The sequence below is a fragment of the Pteropus alecto genome, unplaced genomic scaffold (genome assembly GCF_000325575.1).
Source record: "Pteropus alecto unplaced genomic scaffold, ASM32557v1 scaffold359, whole genome shotgun sequence".
In the NCBI taxonomy this organism is placed as follows: domain Eukaryota; kingdom Metazoa; phylum Chordata; class Mammalia; order Chiroptera; family Pteropodidae; genus Pteropus; species Pteropus alecto.
The window spans coordinates 1,433,382-1,449,918 of NW_006443119.1; the positions used below are offsets into that span (position 1 = coordinate 1,433,382).

Genomic DNA, 16,537 nt, shown 5'->3' on the forward strand with positions numbered 1-16,537 from the left:
GGAAAGAGGATATTTGGTGTTCCCGTGAGACTACATTAATTCAGACCACATTCTTTTGGAATTTGTGAGTTCTTACCGAATAGAGAAAACAGAAAACCACTGTGAAGGTTCCATAGGTGCTTACTCTATAAGTAGAGAGAATTCAAACTAGAAAATAATGGTATCTCTAAGACAAGGACTTGAGATATTAAGGTGGGCCCCCTGTGAATTAGGACTTCTGTTTCTCACAGGAAGTCATTTGTAAGTAGAGAGCAAAACGTTTGTGCTTGTTCTCAGTTTCCTTTTTCTTGGTTTTGTTGACAGTAGTTGCAGTAATGATATTAGTAGTGATGTACCAGGCCCTTGCTACGTCTCAGAAGCTGAACCGAACATTTTACAAATATTGTTTCATTTAATCTTCGCAAAAATCTATAAGGCCGTATCCATACCATGGAATGCTACTCAGAAATAAAAAAGAATGAACGATTGGTACAGGCAACAACTTGAATGAATCTCCACAGAATTATGCTGGGGGAAGAAAAGCCAACCTCAAAAAGTTACATACTGTATAATTCTATTTATATAACATTCTTGAAATGACAAAATTATGGAAATGGAGAACAGATTAGTGGTTGCCAGGAGTTGGGGAGAAAGAAATGGGAGAGAAGTAGGTGCCGGTATAGAGGGCGACGTGCAGAATCCTTGCAGTGATGGAACTGTCCTGTATCTTCCCTCATCCATTTTCATATTCTGGTTGTGATATTATTGTACCATAAGTTTTGCAAGATGTTACCCTTGAGGGAAACTGAGTAAAGGGTGTTCTTATAACTGCCTGTGAGTCTACAGTTTATCTCAAAATAAAAGGTTAATTAAAACAACAGAAAGAAACTGAGGCTGAGTCCTTAAACAACTTCAGAGTCAGAATTCAAACCCAGCTCTGTCAGACTCCCAAGCCTGAGTGTTTCAAGATTTGGCTATCTTCAAGTAGGAGGAGCACCCCATAGGCCTTGCAGTCCCAACAAAACAGGTGACCATTGGTGTCAAGGGCAGCTAGATTAGTTACTGGGGACTACTGTCCTGAAAAGGCTATCAGAGAGTGGCTTCAAAGAATGATTTGGCAAGCCCTGTGGGTTGGTGCTCCTGAGGGCCAAGATTGTGTAAACGGGTTTCCCCTTCTCAAGGTGTGTGAAGAAGGGGGGAGGGTGAGAGACAGCCTGCGTGTCTGTCTAGGTTGGTGTGTGGGCTTATCCGTGCATTTGTCAGTTTCTCCGGGGGATGGGGGGGCATATGTAAGTTATGCATGTGTGCAGGTCGTTGTATACATTGTTTGGGTGCACCTGTGTCAGGTCTGCGTGGGTTACGCCCACATCACTTGTTCATATTAAGTTAAACCATTTGATAGTAGCTCCCCAAAGCAAAGCTGACTAGGGAGCCAGCCTGTCACGAATTGGATCTGTGTACTGTAGATAAACTGGGTAATTGGACTCTCCGCCTCCTCATCCAAAACAAACACTCACAAACCGCCCACCCCCACACTGGAGAGAGTCTGGTTCCTATCCGTCATCTGGGTACTTGGCTCTAGTGACCCTGTAGGCAAGGTGAGCATCTTCTTCGGGCCCCTTCCCTCCCCCGCGGGCGCTGCCAGGGCTTATGTAAAGAGGTCACCCCGCTTCGCCGCGGGGAGCACGCGGATTCCTGCACAGGTGTGGCGGCGGCTGCCGGTGGGGATGCGGGGAGCGGGCTCGCTGGCCTCCTCCCCCGCGGCGGCCCCAATTCTCCTTCCTGCTGTTCATTTATTCTCCTCCTCTGCATGTCTGACAGCAGTGTGCGGACTGGGTAAGGACAGAGCGCCTATCCCCAGCTCCCTACGCCGCCGGGCGGGGGCTCCAGGCTCACGGGTGATGCGCTGTCCGCGGCTCGCGCGGCGCTGCTCCGCCTGGCCGGGTAAGTGGTGCGGGGGCGGGGGCGGGGGACTGCGAGGAGGGGATCGGGGTGGTGGGAGATGTGGGCGCCGAAAGGTGTTAACTCTTTGCTTAGCCGCGAGGAGGCTAGAAAGCCCCCGCCCCCTGCGCCCCCGCAGGTTTCCGACCAGCGGGCGGGGAGGGGTGAGGGACAAAGCGGTACAGGGCATGATGTCGCCGCGGGGTGGTGCCCTCGGCCGCCGGGTCCTCCCTTTAAAGTTAGCGAAGGGCTGAGAGCCCGTCCTACTGCTGGCGCCAGGAGGCCGGGGTGCGTGGCTCGACCTCCCCTGATTTGCCGCGTTCCTCCCGCAGGGCCTGGCGTGGACGCCGCGGGACCGCTGAGTCTTGAGGGACCGTGAAGCGCTGGCCGGCGTCGGGGCCCTGGCTGGGATCCGGCGGGAGCCGGTGCACGGGAGTGAGATGGAAGCAGCAAAGGGGAGCTTGGAGTAGCGGGCGCCTTCCCCCTACCCCAGGGCTCGCACCTCCACCCGCGCCCTAGCGCTCCGCGTGCGCTGGGGCGCGGCGGGCGGGGCTCTGGGGGCTGCCATGGAGGTGCCCAACGTCAAGGACTTCCAGTGGAAGCGCCTGGCGCCACTACCAAGCCGCCGGGTCTACTGCTCCCTACTGGAGACCGGGGGGCAGGTCTATGCCATCGGGGGATGTGACGACAATGGCGTTCCCATGGATTGCTTTGAGGTCTACTCCCCCGAGGCCGACCAGTGGACCGCCCTGCCCCCCCTGCCCACAGCCAGGGCTGGGGTGGCTGTTATCGCCCTGGGGAAGAGGATCATGGTGATCGGGGGTGTGGGCACCAATCAGCTGCCCATGAAGGTCGTGGAGATGTACAACATCGATGAGGGCAAGTGGAAGAAGAGGAGCGTGCTGCGCGAGGCCGCCATGGGCATTTCTGTCACTGCCAAAGGTGAGCGGGGCCAGGCCTGAGGGCAGGCAGAGAGAAAGGAGGGCGGAGGGGCACGGGAGAAGGGATGGGGGCCAGAGCTGAGCTGGGGGTCCACCGTCACATTCCTGATCCCATTTGATCCTTACAGTAGACACTAAAACTAGAGACCTTATTTTACAGAAAAGAAAACTGAGATTCAGCAAAGGAAGTGTTTAGTAATTCCATATGATGCCAAAGCTCCACTCCACCAGGCTTCTCCCAACACAGTGGGCAGGCTGGACCAGAGGGGAGAGCAGAGGTTTAGAGCAATGGCTCTGCCCACTCCTTCGTTGAGTAGAATGATGGAGCCTCCCACCCACAACACCCCGTCCCCTGAAATCTGCTTTGCCCGTGGGACCACCTCCAGACACATACTTGGGGTCCTGGAACTATTCACTCACCTTGTCCCATCACCAGGCCCCACTGAGAGGCTTTGGGACCTGATTCCAGGGCCCTCTCCCCACCTCTAACCTCCTCTTCTGCCTCCTAATCTTCAAGATACTGATGAGTGGAGACCAGAATGTTCCCGAGGGTTGTGCTCCTACAGCATCTTGTCCAGGTTCACTGAGTTCTCAGTGCATGCGAGTGCTAACCGCGCGGTTTTATGATTCTCATTTCACTTTTCCCAAGGCCCTACTTTCCTTTTCTTCAAGCCTGGAACAGCCCAAACATAGAGGGGGCCCTGAAAGATTTTTTTTTTTTTGCTGAAACACAAAGGGTTTTATGGGAAATGGTCCAACAGGAATTAGGAGACTCTCAAATTCAGAAAGGCTGAGTGCAACCTTCCCACTCTCTCTTGCAAAACCACCCATCTGCCTGCCGGGTCTACTGTAGAGCAGGAACCAGTATCTCCTGAGCACAACCCCTGGCACAGGTCTCTAGGTCCCAGGGAGGAAGGAAAAGGGCAGAAAATCTGGTCTCTGCCCTCAGAAACCCTGGTGTGACGAATGAAAGTGATCAGAAAGAAAACTCTAGCCCAGAATCCCTCAGGGCAGAATGGCCAGCGGGGCCTCCACGAACTCCCAATAAGAAAGATGGATGGATGGCATGGAGGCCCCTGGGGACTTGGAGAGGGAAAAAAAAAGAGTACTCCTTTATCCTCAGACCTCAATAAATGATGCTAAAAGATTAAGAACTAACATTTATTGAGTCTTTGCCATAGGTGTTTTATATATTTTAACCCCTTTGATCCTCAAAGTCTGTCTGATGAGTTAAGTGCGATTATTATCCTCATTTTAGAGAAAAACAATGGGAGGCCCAGAGAGGTGAAATAACTTGCCCAGGGTTACATAGTAAGTGATGATCTAGTCTATGCTCTTAACTATAGCCTCGAATGGGTTCATCGATTAGTTTAATAAGCATTTATATGCCTGCATATCAGGCATTGTACCAGACGCTGGGGCCACAGATCAACAAATTCTCAAGGATCTAACAATGTATTGGAAGAAACAGACAAAGATTATTTCAGTAACATATCGTGACTAAAGTGATGCAGGTGCCATGGGAAGCATTGAGCTGGTGTTCTCAGCCCAACTTTGTGGTTCAGGGAGTCGGAAAGGATGAGTGGAGAGAACTAGAGGATCCCCAACTGGAGGCGTGTTTCCGGTGCCTGGGATGGGAGAGGTGGAGCTTGTGTAAGGTAAATTCATTAGCAGGTCTCCTCTCACAGCCTCAAGCTCGGGTTGGGATTTTTTTTTTTTTCTTTTTTCAGTAAGATTGGAAAAAGGAAATAGTACTCATCCCTGAAATACTCTTGAAGAACAAAGGCCTCTTAGAGCCAGAAGTGTTGAGGACTGGCTACTGGGAGGCAGGAGTAGGTTCCTTGAAAAAAGAGGGCCGTGTGTGTGTGTGTGTGTGTGTGTGTGTGTGTGTGTGTGTGTGTGTGGCAGCGGGAGGCTGTGTCCTTGAGAGGCTACAGGTGGTACTGGGATGAGGCCCAGGGAAACATGGATGCTTTGCAAAGCCACCAACAGCCAGAAGCAGTAGAGCATGAGGAGGACCCTTCTCTTCTCAGAGTGCTCAGCTCACTGCCTGGGCAGGGTTTCTTAAAGGGACTAGTTTCCTCTCCTCTAAGCCTCACCCTTATTTACCCGAGCCCTATCTCACTCAGTGCAGAGTGCCTCCTGGAGCACACAAGCTTCCCAGCGTATGAAGGAGAATGGCATTCTCTCATAGGGATGGCAGAAAAAGAAAGAACCAGCAGCAGTACAGTGTCCCACAAGGCCAGTGACAGCTGGACTGACCTCATTTCCAAAGGCTTCTGCTAGGTCTAGAGAGTTCCAATCTGGGAGCGGCTGGACCAGGCCACTACTGGAGGGTATCAGAGGACTACCTCTCCTCTTTTGCATCCCCTCTAGCTGTCCAGGAAGGAGGAGAATGGAGGAGACAAGGCCTGCGAAGGGTTGCCCAGGTCTAGACTCCACTGCAGTTTACCCCTGTGCAACGCTTAGTTTTCAGACTTAGCCAAGGGCTGGACACCAAGGAAGGCTAAGGCATGCAGGCCTGACATGGCTTCAAGAAGACCCAGGCTCAGCTACAGCAAGGACTTTTAAATGGTGCCGTCCGCCCCACTGACATATACATGGCTCACGCTGGCAGAGCGGTGGTTGAGCACCCAGCCACTGGTGTTCAAGAGGCTAATAGCCTGGCCATGGTAGGCGATGAGTACTGATGGGTCTGTCTCACAGTGTCTGTGAGCTGAGCAGGGGTTGCATGTGGCCTTTCTCCTTAGATTACCGAGTATATGCAGCAGGCGGGATGGGCCTGGATCTCCGTCCACACAACCACCTTCAACACTATGACATGCTCAAGGACATGTGGGTGTCGCTTGCACCTATGCCCACCCCGAGATATGCTGCCACCTCCTTCCTCCGAGGTTCCAAGATCTATGTGCTGGGTAAGGATAGTTCCTCTCTCCTTCCCTTGGGTCACTTCCTATGGGAAGCGGTGCCTGTGTGTTGCACATCTCCTTGGCACTAGAGGGTAGGCACACTGCCCCTGTTCTCAGGGATTTACCCTTCTGTCCAACACCCACCCTGCTCTGGTCTCCAGGGGGACGACAGTCCAAGTATGCGATCAACGCCTTCGAGGTCTTTGATATTGAGACGCGCTCCTGGACCAAGTTCCCCAACATTCCCTGTAAGCGGGCCTTCTCCAGCTTTGTGACCCTAGATGACCGCTTGTACAGCCTGGGAGGCCTGCGGCAGGGCCGGCTCTACCGGCAGCCCAAGTTCCTACGGACGATGGATGTGTTTGACATGGAACAGGGTGAGCTGGGTGCCCCTGGCTGCCAACCTCCCTCTGGCTGACTCCCCCCACCTTACCTCCCTCCCCTCTGTCCTCCCAGCTGGGTGAGCCTTTCGGAAGTCTGAACACCCCTGTCATTCAGGGCTGTTCTTTGAATCAAACTCTTTTATCTATACAGGGCTCCCTTTGGTTGGTGGGTTGTTTTTATCAAAGCCTTTTCCAGCTATTGTCTCTTCTGGCAACATCCAAGCAGGGCCAGGGGAACGAGGGCTTTTTCCTGCTTTTACTCAGTGGAGAAACAGAAAGATCCTGACCCCTATGCTCACCGCCTCTAGCTCTTCACCAGTTTAAAGCTTGTAGGAACAGAGGTAGAACAGGTGGTTCGTTGTAGAGGATTATGGTTCCTTGGACTGCAGCAGCGTGGGAGAGGGTAGAAGTCATGGAGAGTGTCATTCAAACAGCAGGTGTTGTGTACGTTCTGAGCACAAAGAGTAGAAGAAGTACAGACGTGCCCAGGGTGAGAGCTATTTGGGACTCAGTGTGTATTTGGGGAGGGGGAAGGCTTGGCATCTATCTAATTCTCTCTACGTGTATTCCGCCATCATCTATGGCTACAGGGGGATGGCTGAAGATGGAACGCTCCTTTTTCCTCAAGAAGCGGCGGGCAGACTTTGTGGCTGGCTCTCTGAGTGGAAGGGTCATAGTGGCTGGAGGACTTGGTAAGGATGAGCTTTCAGGCTGGTACTGTTGTTCTGGTGCTTGGTGGATCCTTGGCACTCCGCACAAGCAGGAGGAGGTGCTGGCACCTTGCGTACTGCCTTCCTATTGCTTTATTCTGAAGAATTCAAGACACTTCTTCCTCCTAGCCTGGACTTCACATATCCACATATGGGCCCCAGATGTGGCCTCTCTGTCCTCTTACACAGGGCACACTGAGACCTAGAGCACGTCAGGGACATACTGATAACCATGTAACACAGGGGTGCTTTGCATAGATCCCTGGGGCCTTAGTCAGGAACGATGGAGGTAAAAGTGTGGCAGGGATTGACCTTGGTCCTTTTCTCTGACCATCTCTTCTCCCTGGATACCCAGCTCTATCATGGAATAGGAAAGCAATCTGATCAGATATGTTAGTCCGCTGAGTTCAGGGTTTGCTGAATTACCCCTCCCAGAGATTCATGGTATTTTGAAAGCAGGACCCCAGCATCAGCAGGGGAGAGATATATGAACAGTGGGCTTCTGGGCACCCAGAGTTTGCTCAGTGTGGACCAACTCCACGGGCACGTGAAAGGAGCATGATGTGAGCTAGACCACACAGGCCACTGCTTAGTAAAAGGCAGTAGTGTCTAGAAACTTCCGGTAAAAGCAGCAGATGGAGAAAGAAAGCTTCTGGTGAAAGGATGAAAAGACAGAAGGTAGGAGGGGCAAAGTGGCTGTTTGACCAAAGCTACCTGGCCCAGGGTAGGGAAGCGGCTGTTCCAGCCGAGGGAGCTGAGGTTGCTCGGCTTCTGCCTGTGAAAGAGAGGGAGGCGGGACGACGGTGGGGCACGAGTTGGTGGCTGGACGCCTTTGTAAGGTCCCATTTCCTTGGCACTTGCAGGGAACCAACCAACTGTCCTGGAGACGGCAGAGGCGTTCCACCCAGGGAAAAACAAGTGGGAGGCCCTCCCGGCCATGCCCACACCCCGCTGTGCCTGCTCCAGCATTGTTATCAAGAACTGCCTCCTGGCTGTGGGGGGTGTCAACCAGGGTCTGAGCGACGTAGTGGAAGCCCTGTGGGTCTCTGACTCCTAGCTGTCCCCGCGCCCAGCGCCTTTGCCCTGGACCAGATCACTCGACTCTTGACAAGAGGAATGGTCTTGTCAAAGCAGTTCGGACTACTTCCCAGATGCCAGCTCTTGTCAGCAGCCAGTGGGGCCAGTCCCTGGGGCTCTAAGTAACCTCCCTCCACCTCCTCACCCTACTGGTCCTAGGAAACTAAGACATCTCGAAGACTCCGCCAGCCCCAGTCAGAGTTCAGCTGACCTCTAAGGAGAGTCCTCACTTACTGCTCATGCAGAGAAAGGCGCAGGAGTATCCGCTACCTCCCCCTCCGCGAGTCCCACCTCTCCCCATCGCCAGAGCAGCAGGTAGGCAGGTAGGGCGGTTCTGGTCCAGAGGACGGGCAGCTGCTGCTGTCCTTTCCCCAGCTCTCAACTAGTTCAAGGGTCTCTTAGGATGGAAAATGGAGAAGGATAAGCAGGGGTTCCTAATACCTCTCCTCTCCCTTGGTCTACATCCCTTCCCCATCTGGTGGTCAACTGTGGGCCTGCCCTGGATCTTCCCTGGACACCATCTATCTACTCAGCAAGAATTGGCCTTAGAGCTAGAGGTGGCTGCATTGGAAGGGCGATCGTGGACTGGTCCAGGTCAGCAGGCTTGGCCTGGAAGGACCCATTGCCTTTCCAGGGTCCTTGGTGGGAATGTGTTGCTGGGGAAGAAGCAGACTCCCAGCCTAGGCTCTGCTCCCCACTCCTCACTCCGTTTCTCCTTCTGCTACCCCTCCCCACCAGAGGCCTGGCCCTTTTGTCACCAATAGCCCCAGAGTGTTTCTGTGTGAAACCTTCTCATTTACACTGTGGCATCGAAATCCACAAAGGATGGATTAATTGCACTCTGGTTAACAGCAGCAGCACAATGATTAAAATCTATATTCCTATCTTCTCTAGCACCCTGGTGCAGGGGTGGGGTGGACATGTGTCTTAATGGGGGGAGGGGATCCTACGACAGTCCCTCTGGTATTCTCAGGCTAAAAACAGCCCCAGGTGACCGCCTGTTCCTGGCTCTTCCCTCTGAGGAAGGTTCCACTTTCAAACCAGCAGCCCCCCACCGTCCCCTCGCTCCTAGTAAAACCATGTGACTTCCTTCCCGTAGCACTGAGACGCCCGTATGTTAGTAGAAGGTCGCATTCAGCAACGGGCTCCTTCATCAGGTTACTCCCCACCATCTAGCCTCAGTCCATTCAGCTGAACCTCATTTCTGTCCGGCCCAAAGGAGAAAGGGAATTGCTCACTGATTTAAAAACTCGAAGAATGTACCTTCTCTTAATTTGCATAGCACCTCTTTCTGATTCCCGGTGAGATTTTCAATCTGTGCTAGCACCAGGGATACAAATATGGAAAAAAGACCCATCCAAGAAGCATTACAGGAGGGGCGGGGTGGAGGGTGTCAGGTAACCTGTCCAACGAGGCAGGAACAGAGGAGGGAGCACCTGTCTCCATTTGAGGGTCTGGGGGAGCCTCCTAGAGGAAACGATTTTTTCTCCCTTCCCCAGGTACATGCTCTTTGATCTTTACGTGGGCTCTAGAAGGGCACTGCCCCCTGCTGGCCCAGCCTTGCCTTCCCACAGAGCTAGATGCATCATGTGGCCAGGGGTGCCCCCCTGGTGAGCTGACTGCAGAGAGGCCTTTTCTATTGATCTTGAGTATCCCTGTTTCAGTTCAGCCCTCTGAGGTAACTGCTAGAAAACGGGGCTGGAGGAGCTGCAGATACTATGAGGGTGGAACCGCGCGTTAGTGGATGCTGTTCCACAATCCATCCTGGTCTGAACGGATCCCCGTTCCACTTCCATTTATGCACCGCCCCCACCGCCCTCCCTGAGAAGGGTGTTTCCAAACAGGGGTCCCCCTAAGCCTCAGGAAGAGGGGAGGGGCTCCATGTGCACAAAATGGCACCAGATCGTGGATGAGACCGAAGCGTTTTAAAATGGTGGAACCTTAGCGGCACAGCCAGCCTCAAATGTTCTTCCCGTTATGAGAATGGGGGCTTAGCCACGGGAACCTGTGCAGGCCACTCAGGGCTGAAGCTGGTGTCTGCTGAGGACTCACTTCTTGGAGGTTCATTCTGGGAGGACTTTGGGGGTGCCTCACTGAGAAGCCAGGGAAATAAGGGAAGGTCAGTAGCAAACCTCGTGTCTGTACCTTATGGTGCCATGGAGGCGGCTCAATCGAGTTGGATGGTCTGGCTCCAGACCTCATTCCCCTCCCCACCACAGGCTTTCCCATCGCTGTCCACCCTGGGAAGGTCCTGCCTGTTTCTCGTCTTCATTTCCCAATATTCAAAACAAGATCAGCGATGATACCATCACACAAGGTGGTGGAGCACATGCTCCATCCTCAGATCAACTCTGTGAGGTAAGTAGTATCATCCCATTTTGCAGATGAGAAAACTAAGGTTCAAAGAAGTTATATAACGTCCAAGGTCACAAGCTAATAAGTAACCAGGTCTGATTCCAAAACTTGTGACCACCGTACCGTATTGCCTCAAATGAAATAGCACCTGAGAAAGTCGGGGAAAGTCAAGAAAATCAGTTGCCCTGTACTAGGTAAGGGGTTCTGGTGTCAAACCTGGAAGGACGGAGACTTTGGGTCCCAAGGAATGAGTATGAAGATCAAGGAAAGATTGGGAAAGCCTCCCTGACATGAACTGAGCACAGAAAATTCCTAAACTTATATGCCAGGAAAGTTCCCTTCCAGCTTCTTCATTCCATAGCCTATTGCGAAGCATTGTTTAACCCTGAGCACCTATCATGCCTGGCTCAGTGTTTGATTCCTGCCCTCTAGCCGCTGCAGTCTGGGGAGAGAGTCAGGGAACTAAATCTGCAGTTACTATCTGATGAGATAGCTGTCAGCCTTTGCTAGTAAAACCCAGAGGCGCCTCACCCGTGATGGCTACAGAGAGCCCAGACAAACTGCGGGTGTTAGGGCGGGGTTCCGGAAAATAAAAAACTGCTCTTTCAAAGAAGAGGGGAGACCAGCCAGGCAGAGGAGGAAGAAGACCCCAAGTTTTGAAGCAAGAGATGTGTGCGGAATTATGTTTGTCATCTGCTAATTGATATTGGGTAGGCTGTTAACCTCTCTGAGTCTGTTTCCTTGTTTGTCAGCCAGGCCAAACAAGGCCTTACTGTGAGGTTAAGAGCTAAAATGTTTCTGCTTAAAATGTTTCACATATATTAGGCGAACGGCTACATTGTTATTTTTGTTATTGTTGGAGAAATAGAGGGGTTCTCAAGCCCCCTGGGGGAAGGAGTTTGGTTTGTTGGGGGACAGAGCTAGAAGTGCAGGCCTGCAGGTCAACAATGGCCTTACACGTCCTGCTAAGGAGTTTGGACTTCATCCATACGGGAAATTGGGAGCAAATTCAGGATTTTAAGTGGAGGAGCATTGTGATCAGATTTGTACCATTGAAACATGGAATATTTGGGGTTCCTCTTTGGAAGAAATTGAAGTACTAAGTGAAATCACCAAGGCACCATCTAAGATTAGAAATAACCCAGATGGGGTTGGAATCTTCAGAAAAACACGAGACCAACGTTTCGGAGGCTTTCTCTGGAGGAGCGCCATCTGCTGGGCAATCAGGGAGTTTGGAACCACAGAGAGCAGACAAGTCCCTCTCCTCCACTGCCTCATTTCCTCCAGAATTTCTTTTTAATAATCTCTTGCATTTGCATTTTGGGCTTTCTGGCCCCCAGGGATCCTGCATGGGAGGTGGGGTATGGTTGGACTTTCTAACTCTCATCTTAAAGGTGAAGAAATTCTGAGAACTGAGAACCCTGTGACTAAGCCAGGCTGTGTCCACAGGGCTAGGGACCCCCTCGGGCCCCACTCACTATTTCCAGAAAGTGGCCTGCCCTGCCCCCTCATCAAGTGGATGAGAAGAAGGACTCTGGAACACCAAACCTCCCACGCAACAGAAAATAGGCCTTGGTCCTAATCTCAGTTTAGCAATTCACATTCTTAAAAATAAACATTTATAAGGGAACAGCAATTTATAAATCCCTTTCCCAGGCTCCCCACTCCATGACCAAGTGTCCCCATCTGTGGATGAAAGGGACTAGGTTGGAGCTGCCTATCTCAGGCCACCTCAGTCCTCCAGTTCCCCCACCTCTGGGAAGCTGCCTCAACCCTGGGTGGTAATGACCCCTTCACCTCGCTCCTCTCACCCACACACCTCTCCGGTTGGCCTCTTCTCTAGTCCCGTGGCCACGTCCTCTGTTCAGACCCTCATAGTCTCACTTGAGGACAACTTCGCAGCCTCCCCACTGCAATCCCCACCCTCGGTGCTCTCTTCCAACCCGCCCTCCACATCATAGCTAGATTCCTCCCGCCCTTTCAGAAATTCTTCTCAGCCGCAAATCTGACTACATTGTCACAGCTTAAATACCCTTCCCCAGCTCCCCCAGCCTTCCAGATGATTTCTCAGCCTCTGTCTTGGCCTCTAAGGACCTCCACAAAGTTCCCGCCCTCCAACCTCCCCTCCTTACTGGGAGACCATTAGGAGTAAGTAACTACTACTGCTACTTGCCTCCCTGGTGTGGCCTATCACCTCTACCCAGAATGCCCCTCCCTTGTGTACCTGGGAAATGCAAGCCACAGTGTCTCCACCTCATCCCCAAACAGACAAAACATTTAAGGGACTCCTCAGGATGGTGACGATATCATTAATCCTTGTAGGCCCAGAGCACCAGGGTGCTGGGCATGCAGGATCTAAATGTGTAAGAAATAACTAAATGGAATAAACGTGTAACAAATGACTGAACTGAATGAAAGTCGGAAATCAAAGAGCTTGGAGACAGCGCGACAGCACCAGCTTTGAGAGTAACCTTTACAATGTCCTCTTTTCCTCTGAGCCCATTTATGGCCTATGACTGGCACAAGGATCAGACCCAAGAAATCAGCAGTATTTCACATCCCCCTGCTTTGGGATTGGCTTCCCTCTCCCTTTGCCTCGGGCTCTGACTGGAGCATAGGTCAGGATGACTGACAACTGCCCTATTAATCTAGGCTTGTGATAACAGCCTCCAGCACCAGACTGTGCTAGTGTCATTCAGGGCTGAGAGAAATGCTGGCTCCTGCTTTCCCTTCCCAAGGGCCAGGAGCTGGTGACCTGGCTAAAGAATGTGCTTTGCTTGGGGTTTACATTCCAGGATCAGCTCGGGAGGCCAAGGGCTCAGGTTGCCAGTAGGAGCCAGGCATGGGGCAGGGAGGTGGCACTGGGCAGACCTTCCTCCCCCTCCCTCCCGGACACACGGTTCATGCCCTACCCTACCTGGGCCTCCCTGGGCCTCCCTAAGTGCAGAGTGGCAGCTGTGGAGGCAGAGCCAGGAAGAAGATGACACTCAGCCTCCCACAGGGAGCAGCATTTAAATGGAGTATGAAGTACTGAGCCCTGAGCCACAGTACCCACCACCATAAATCCCTGGCCTCTAAGGAGCTCTTAACAGTTTACAAAGAGCCTCCCTGTTCAGGGTCTCCTTTGATCATTTAAGAACTGAAGACTAGGGAGACTAAGTCACCTGTCCCCGGTCATGTGGCCAGAAAGGGGCAGAGCTATGTCCTCTGACTTCCATTCTGAGATACATGTTCCCCTGCCTCATGGGGTACAACACCAACAGATCCTGTACCCCAGAATCTCACCCAAGGCCTTGACTTCACAAGGTCCATGAAGCATCAATAAAATAGTGGATGTGAAAGAATCGACCCCTGTAAAGATGAGAAGTTTTTATTTACTTATACCCCATCACCGCCCATCAAGGATCGCAGATGACTTACAGCAACCACACAGTGGGGTTAGTCAGTGGACAGTTCTTGGTGACTCTGGGTGCCCAGTGGATGAACCCCACAAAACATTTACTCCATTCACAAGCTCAGGTGCCCCATCCATTTCCACACCCCACAACAATGGGGGTTACACAACCCCAAAGACTGAGAAAAGGACTTAGGAGTGAGGGACAGAAAAACAGAAAGATCTTTTTGTTTTGCTGTTAACAGTGAGGTAAGGAGACCCTTTCTAAAACACTGACTAGAACCCCTAGACTAAATCTACACGAATGTCCAGTCACCTCACCTCCCAACTCTCAGAATCCCCTTGTTCTGGTGTTTGAAAACCATCGCTGAGAGTAATTAAGAGGCCCTTCCTCTTCTCCCCCAAGTCAGGCTGCTCTCCACCTCCCACAGCACAGAGCTCCAGTCTTGAGCAGTTTCACCACCACTTCCTAGCTCTGAGCTTATCTTAACTGTCCTCTGTCCCCAGTCAGATCAGCTGTAACTCAGGGAGTCTGATAAGCCCTCTGCTGTCATAGCTAACCCCGCCATACGCTTGAGTCTCTGCCAGAACTGGGGGAGGGAACTAGGGAGGGTCAGAGCCCAGCAAAAAACCCAAGCAAACTATAGAAAACCATCGATCAGACAGCCTCACATCTTTCATCCCCCAGCAAGCTCACATGGGGATCATGAAGCACATTGCAGTAACCTGTGACACAGAGAAGTGTCATCTACATGAGGCTTGGGGAATCAAGGATTCTCTAAGCACGATGGCTAAGAGCACTGTTTCTGGAGCCAGATTGCCTGGGCTCCAGGCCGGCTCCATCACTTGCCAGCTTCGTGACCCTGAATGGGCAATTATTTAATGTCTCTGTGTCTCAGTTCCCTCATCTGTGCAATGGGGATAATCACATGTTAGTACCTACTTCATAGAGTCATGGTGAGGATTGAATTGATTCATACAGTGGTTAGTACCCACTGTGTGAACTGTATAAAAGAGAATCATTCTTATCCATCAAGTTGCTGAGAGATGAGAGATAGTCATAGTCAATTAGTGGCAGAGCAGAGCAGAACCTCATCGTGCCGGTCTGCGGGCGGAAGAGGGAATGGGGCTCCTGAATCTCTTATAGCAAAAGGATCAGTTAATAGGTGAGCAAAAGAATGAGAGTGACTGAGATTTCTAATCTGTCTCTACTTAAATATTTCAGAGAAGTTACAGCAGAGTGGAAATGGACCTCAGAGTTTATTTTTCCAAATCCCTTTTTATAGATGAGGAAACTGCACCCAAGAGAGAAAGTCCTTGGTCATGACCACAGTGTGGGGTGGTGGTAAAAGAGGAGCTGGAACCCAGGACTCCTGGCTTCTGCCTGTGCGTGTTCTTCCTGCTGCTCCAGGCAGGAGTCGGGGCAAGCTCTCTGGCTTGGGGAGAAGAGCTAGCTTCTCATTGGGTCACATCACTCCTAGGACTAGCCTGTGAACAACATTCCCATTGTAATCAAGAGCCTGGGACTGTTTTTGGTGTTCGCAGCACAAAATTTCCCTAAAATCCTGGCAAGCCTTACTAAAATGTAGACTATACGCAGCTCATTAGTTCCATCTTGTATTTCTTGAACCCATTTGGACATCACGAGGCAATGCAATCCTTAAGGATGAGCTGTGACATCGAACCGACATTGCCTCCCAGCTCTGTTACTGCAAGCTAGGAGTGGGTTGTCTAGGACATGACACTATATCGAGGATTCTCAGAACCAGGCCTGGTTCAGTAAATGTTAGATTTATTATTATACCTATTATTGTAGTTGCTCAATACATATTTGTTGAATGAATGAATATACGAATAAACAAATGATTGGACCACTGAAGGAACAAATTGCCTAAGCAGACCCCAATTTACGGTTACAGCTCTGGGCATCCCATAGAACTTGCTAGGCTTAGTTTTGTCAGAAGAGGGCAGCATTGGATCAGGAATGTCAATTTGCCAAAGATTTCCAAGATTTATAACCCTCTCTTTGGGCTCCCACCTCCCAGTCTATCTTGGGAGGCCACTTCTAATGTGCAGGTTCTTATCCGGGAAGTTCCACCAGTCCCTGAGAGGGGAAGGTCAGTATCTTTAAGGCTGTATTGTCCACCACCCAGGGTGACTGAGGGCTGGAACTAAGGTCTGGAAACGAAATGCGATGGTTGAGGTCTCGGGCTGGAATTGGGTGGTGAGCTGAGCCCTGCAGCCCTTTTCCCAGAGAAAAGGGAAGAGGGGCTCAGGCATTCATACTAAAGCAAATTCCAAATGAGGAGTTAGCTCCTCAGAAACAGAGAATGCCCGGCTGACCCTTCTCTACTCTCTCCTGCCCCCACCACGTTCTGAATCTCCCCCATCCTATCCCTGAAGGCCTTTCCTCACAGTTTACCAAATCCTATCCTTCCTTCAAGGCCTCTGTGAGGCCCACTCTGGAACCCCTGAGCCAGAATAAGACTCACCCTGTCAGCCCGGCATGGTGCTTTGTACCTCTCTTGAGAGCCTTCCCACTTTCTGCCTTGGATTATATGGTAAATCATGCATTTATCTTATTTCCCTTACTAAACTGTAAACTTCCTAAGAGCGGGAGCTAATCATAGGCACCCCTCAAGACTCATCATGGGGGGGCTCCATAGTGTAGTGGTCAGCACGTCTGCTTTACACGCAGAAGGTCCTGGGTTTGCACCCCAGGTGGAGCCAGGGAAACAGCAACATCCATAGGTCAGGGGTGGAAGGAGTGGGGGGCATCAAAGAAGGGGGAAAAAAAAAAGACTGACCATGGAAGCATTTCTTTTTCAGGAGACCTGCTTTCCCACCC

The 16,537-nt window shown here is 51.5% G+C and overlaps 1 protein-coding gene across 3 annotated transcripts in view; it reads left to right on the forward strand.

Annotated features, from left to right (window-relative positions):
- Positions 1–8,824, forward strand: part of KLHDC8A (kelch domain containing 8A) — a 12,874-nt gene extending 4,050 nt beyond the window's left edge. Inside the window, exons 2-7 of one of the 3 annotated variants that reach the window (XM_006922857.3) lie at positions 1,801–1,923; positions 2,253–2,862; positions 5,612–5,776; positions 5,932–6,147; positions 6,744–6,845; positions 7,727–8,824. In XM_006922857.3, coding sequence (XP_006922919.1) covers positions 2,487–2,862; positions 5,612–5,776; positions 5,932–6,147; positions 6,744–6,845; positions 7,727–7,920 — 1,053 coding nt within the window. In that variant the 5' untranslated portion in view covers positions 1,801–1,923; positions 2,253–2,486 and the 3' untranslated portion in view covers positions 7,921–8,824. Of the gene's footprint in view, positions 1–24; positions 1,924–2,252; positions 2,863–5,611; positions 5,777–5,931; positions 6,148–6,743 lie in introns of those variants that run through there. The other 2 variants (XM_025040497.1, XM_025040498.1) reach the window with 2 other exon arrangements.
- Positions 8,825–16,537: the final 7,713 nt, after the last annotated feature.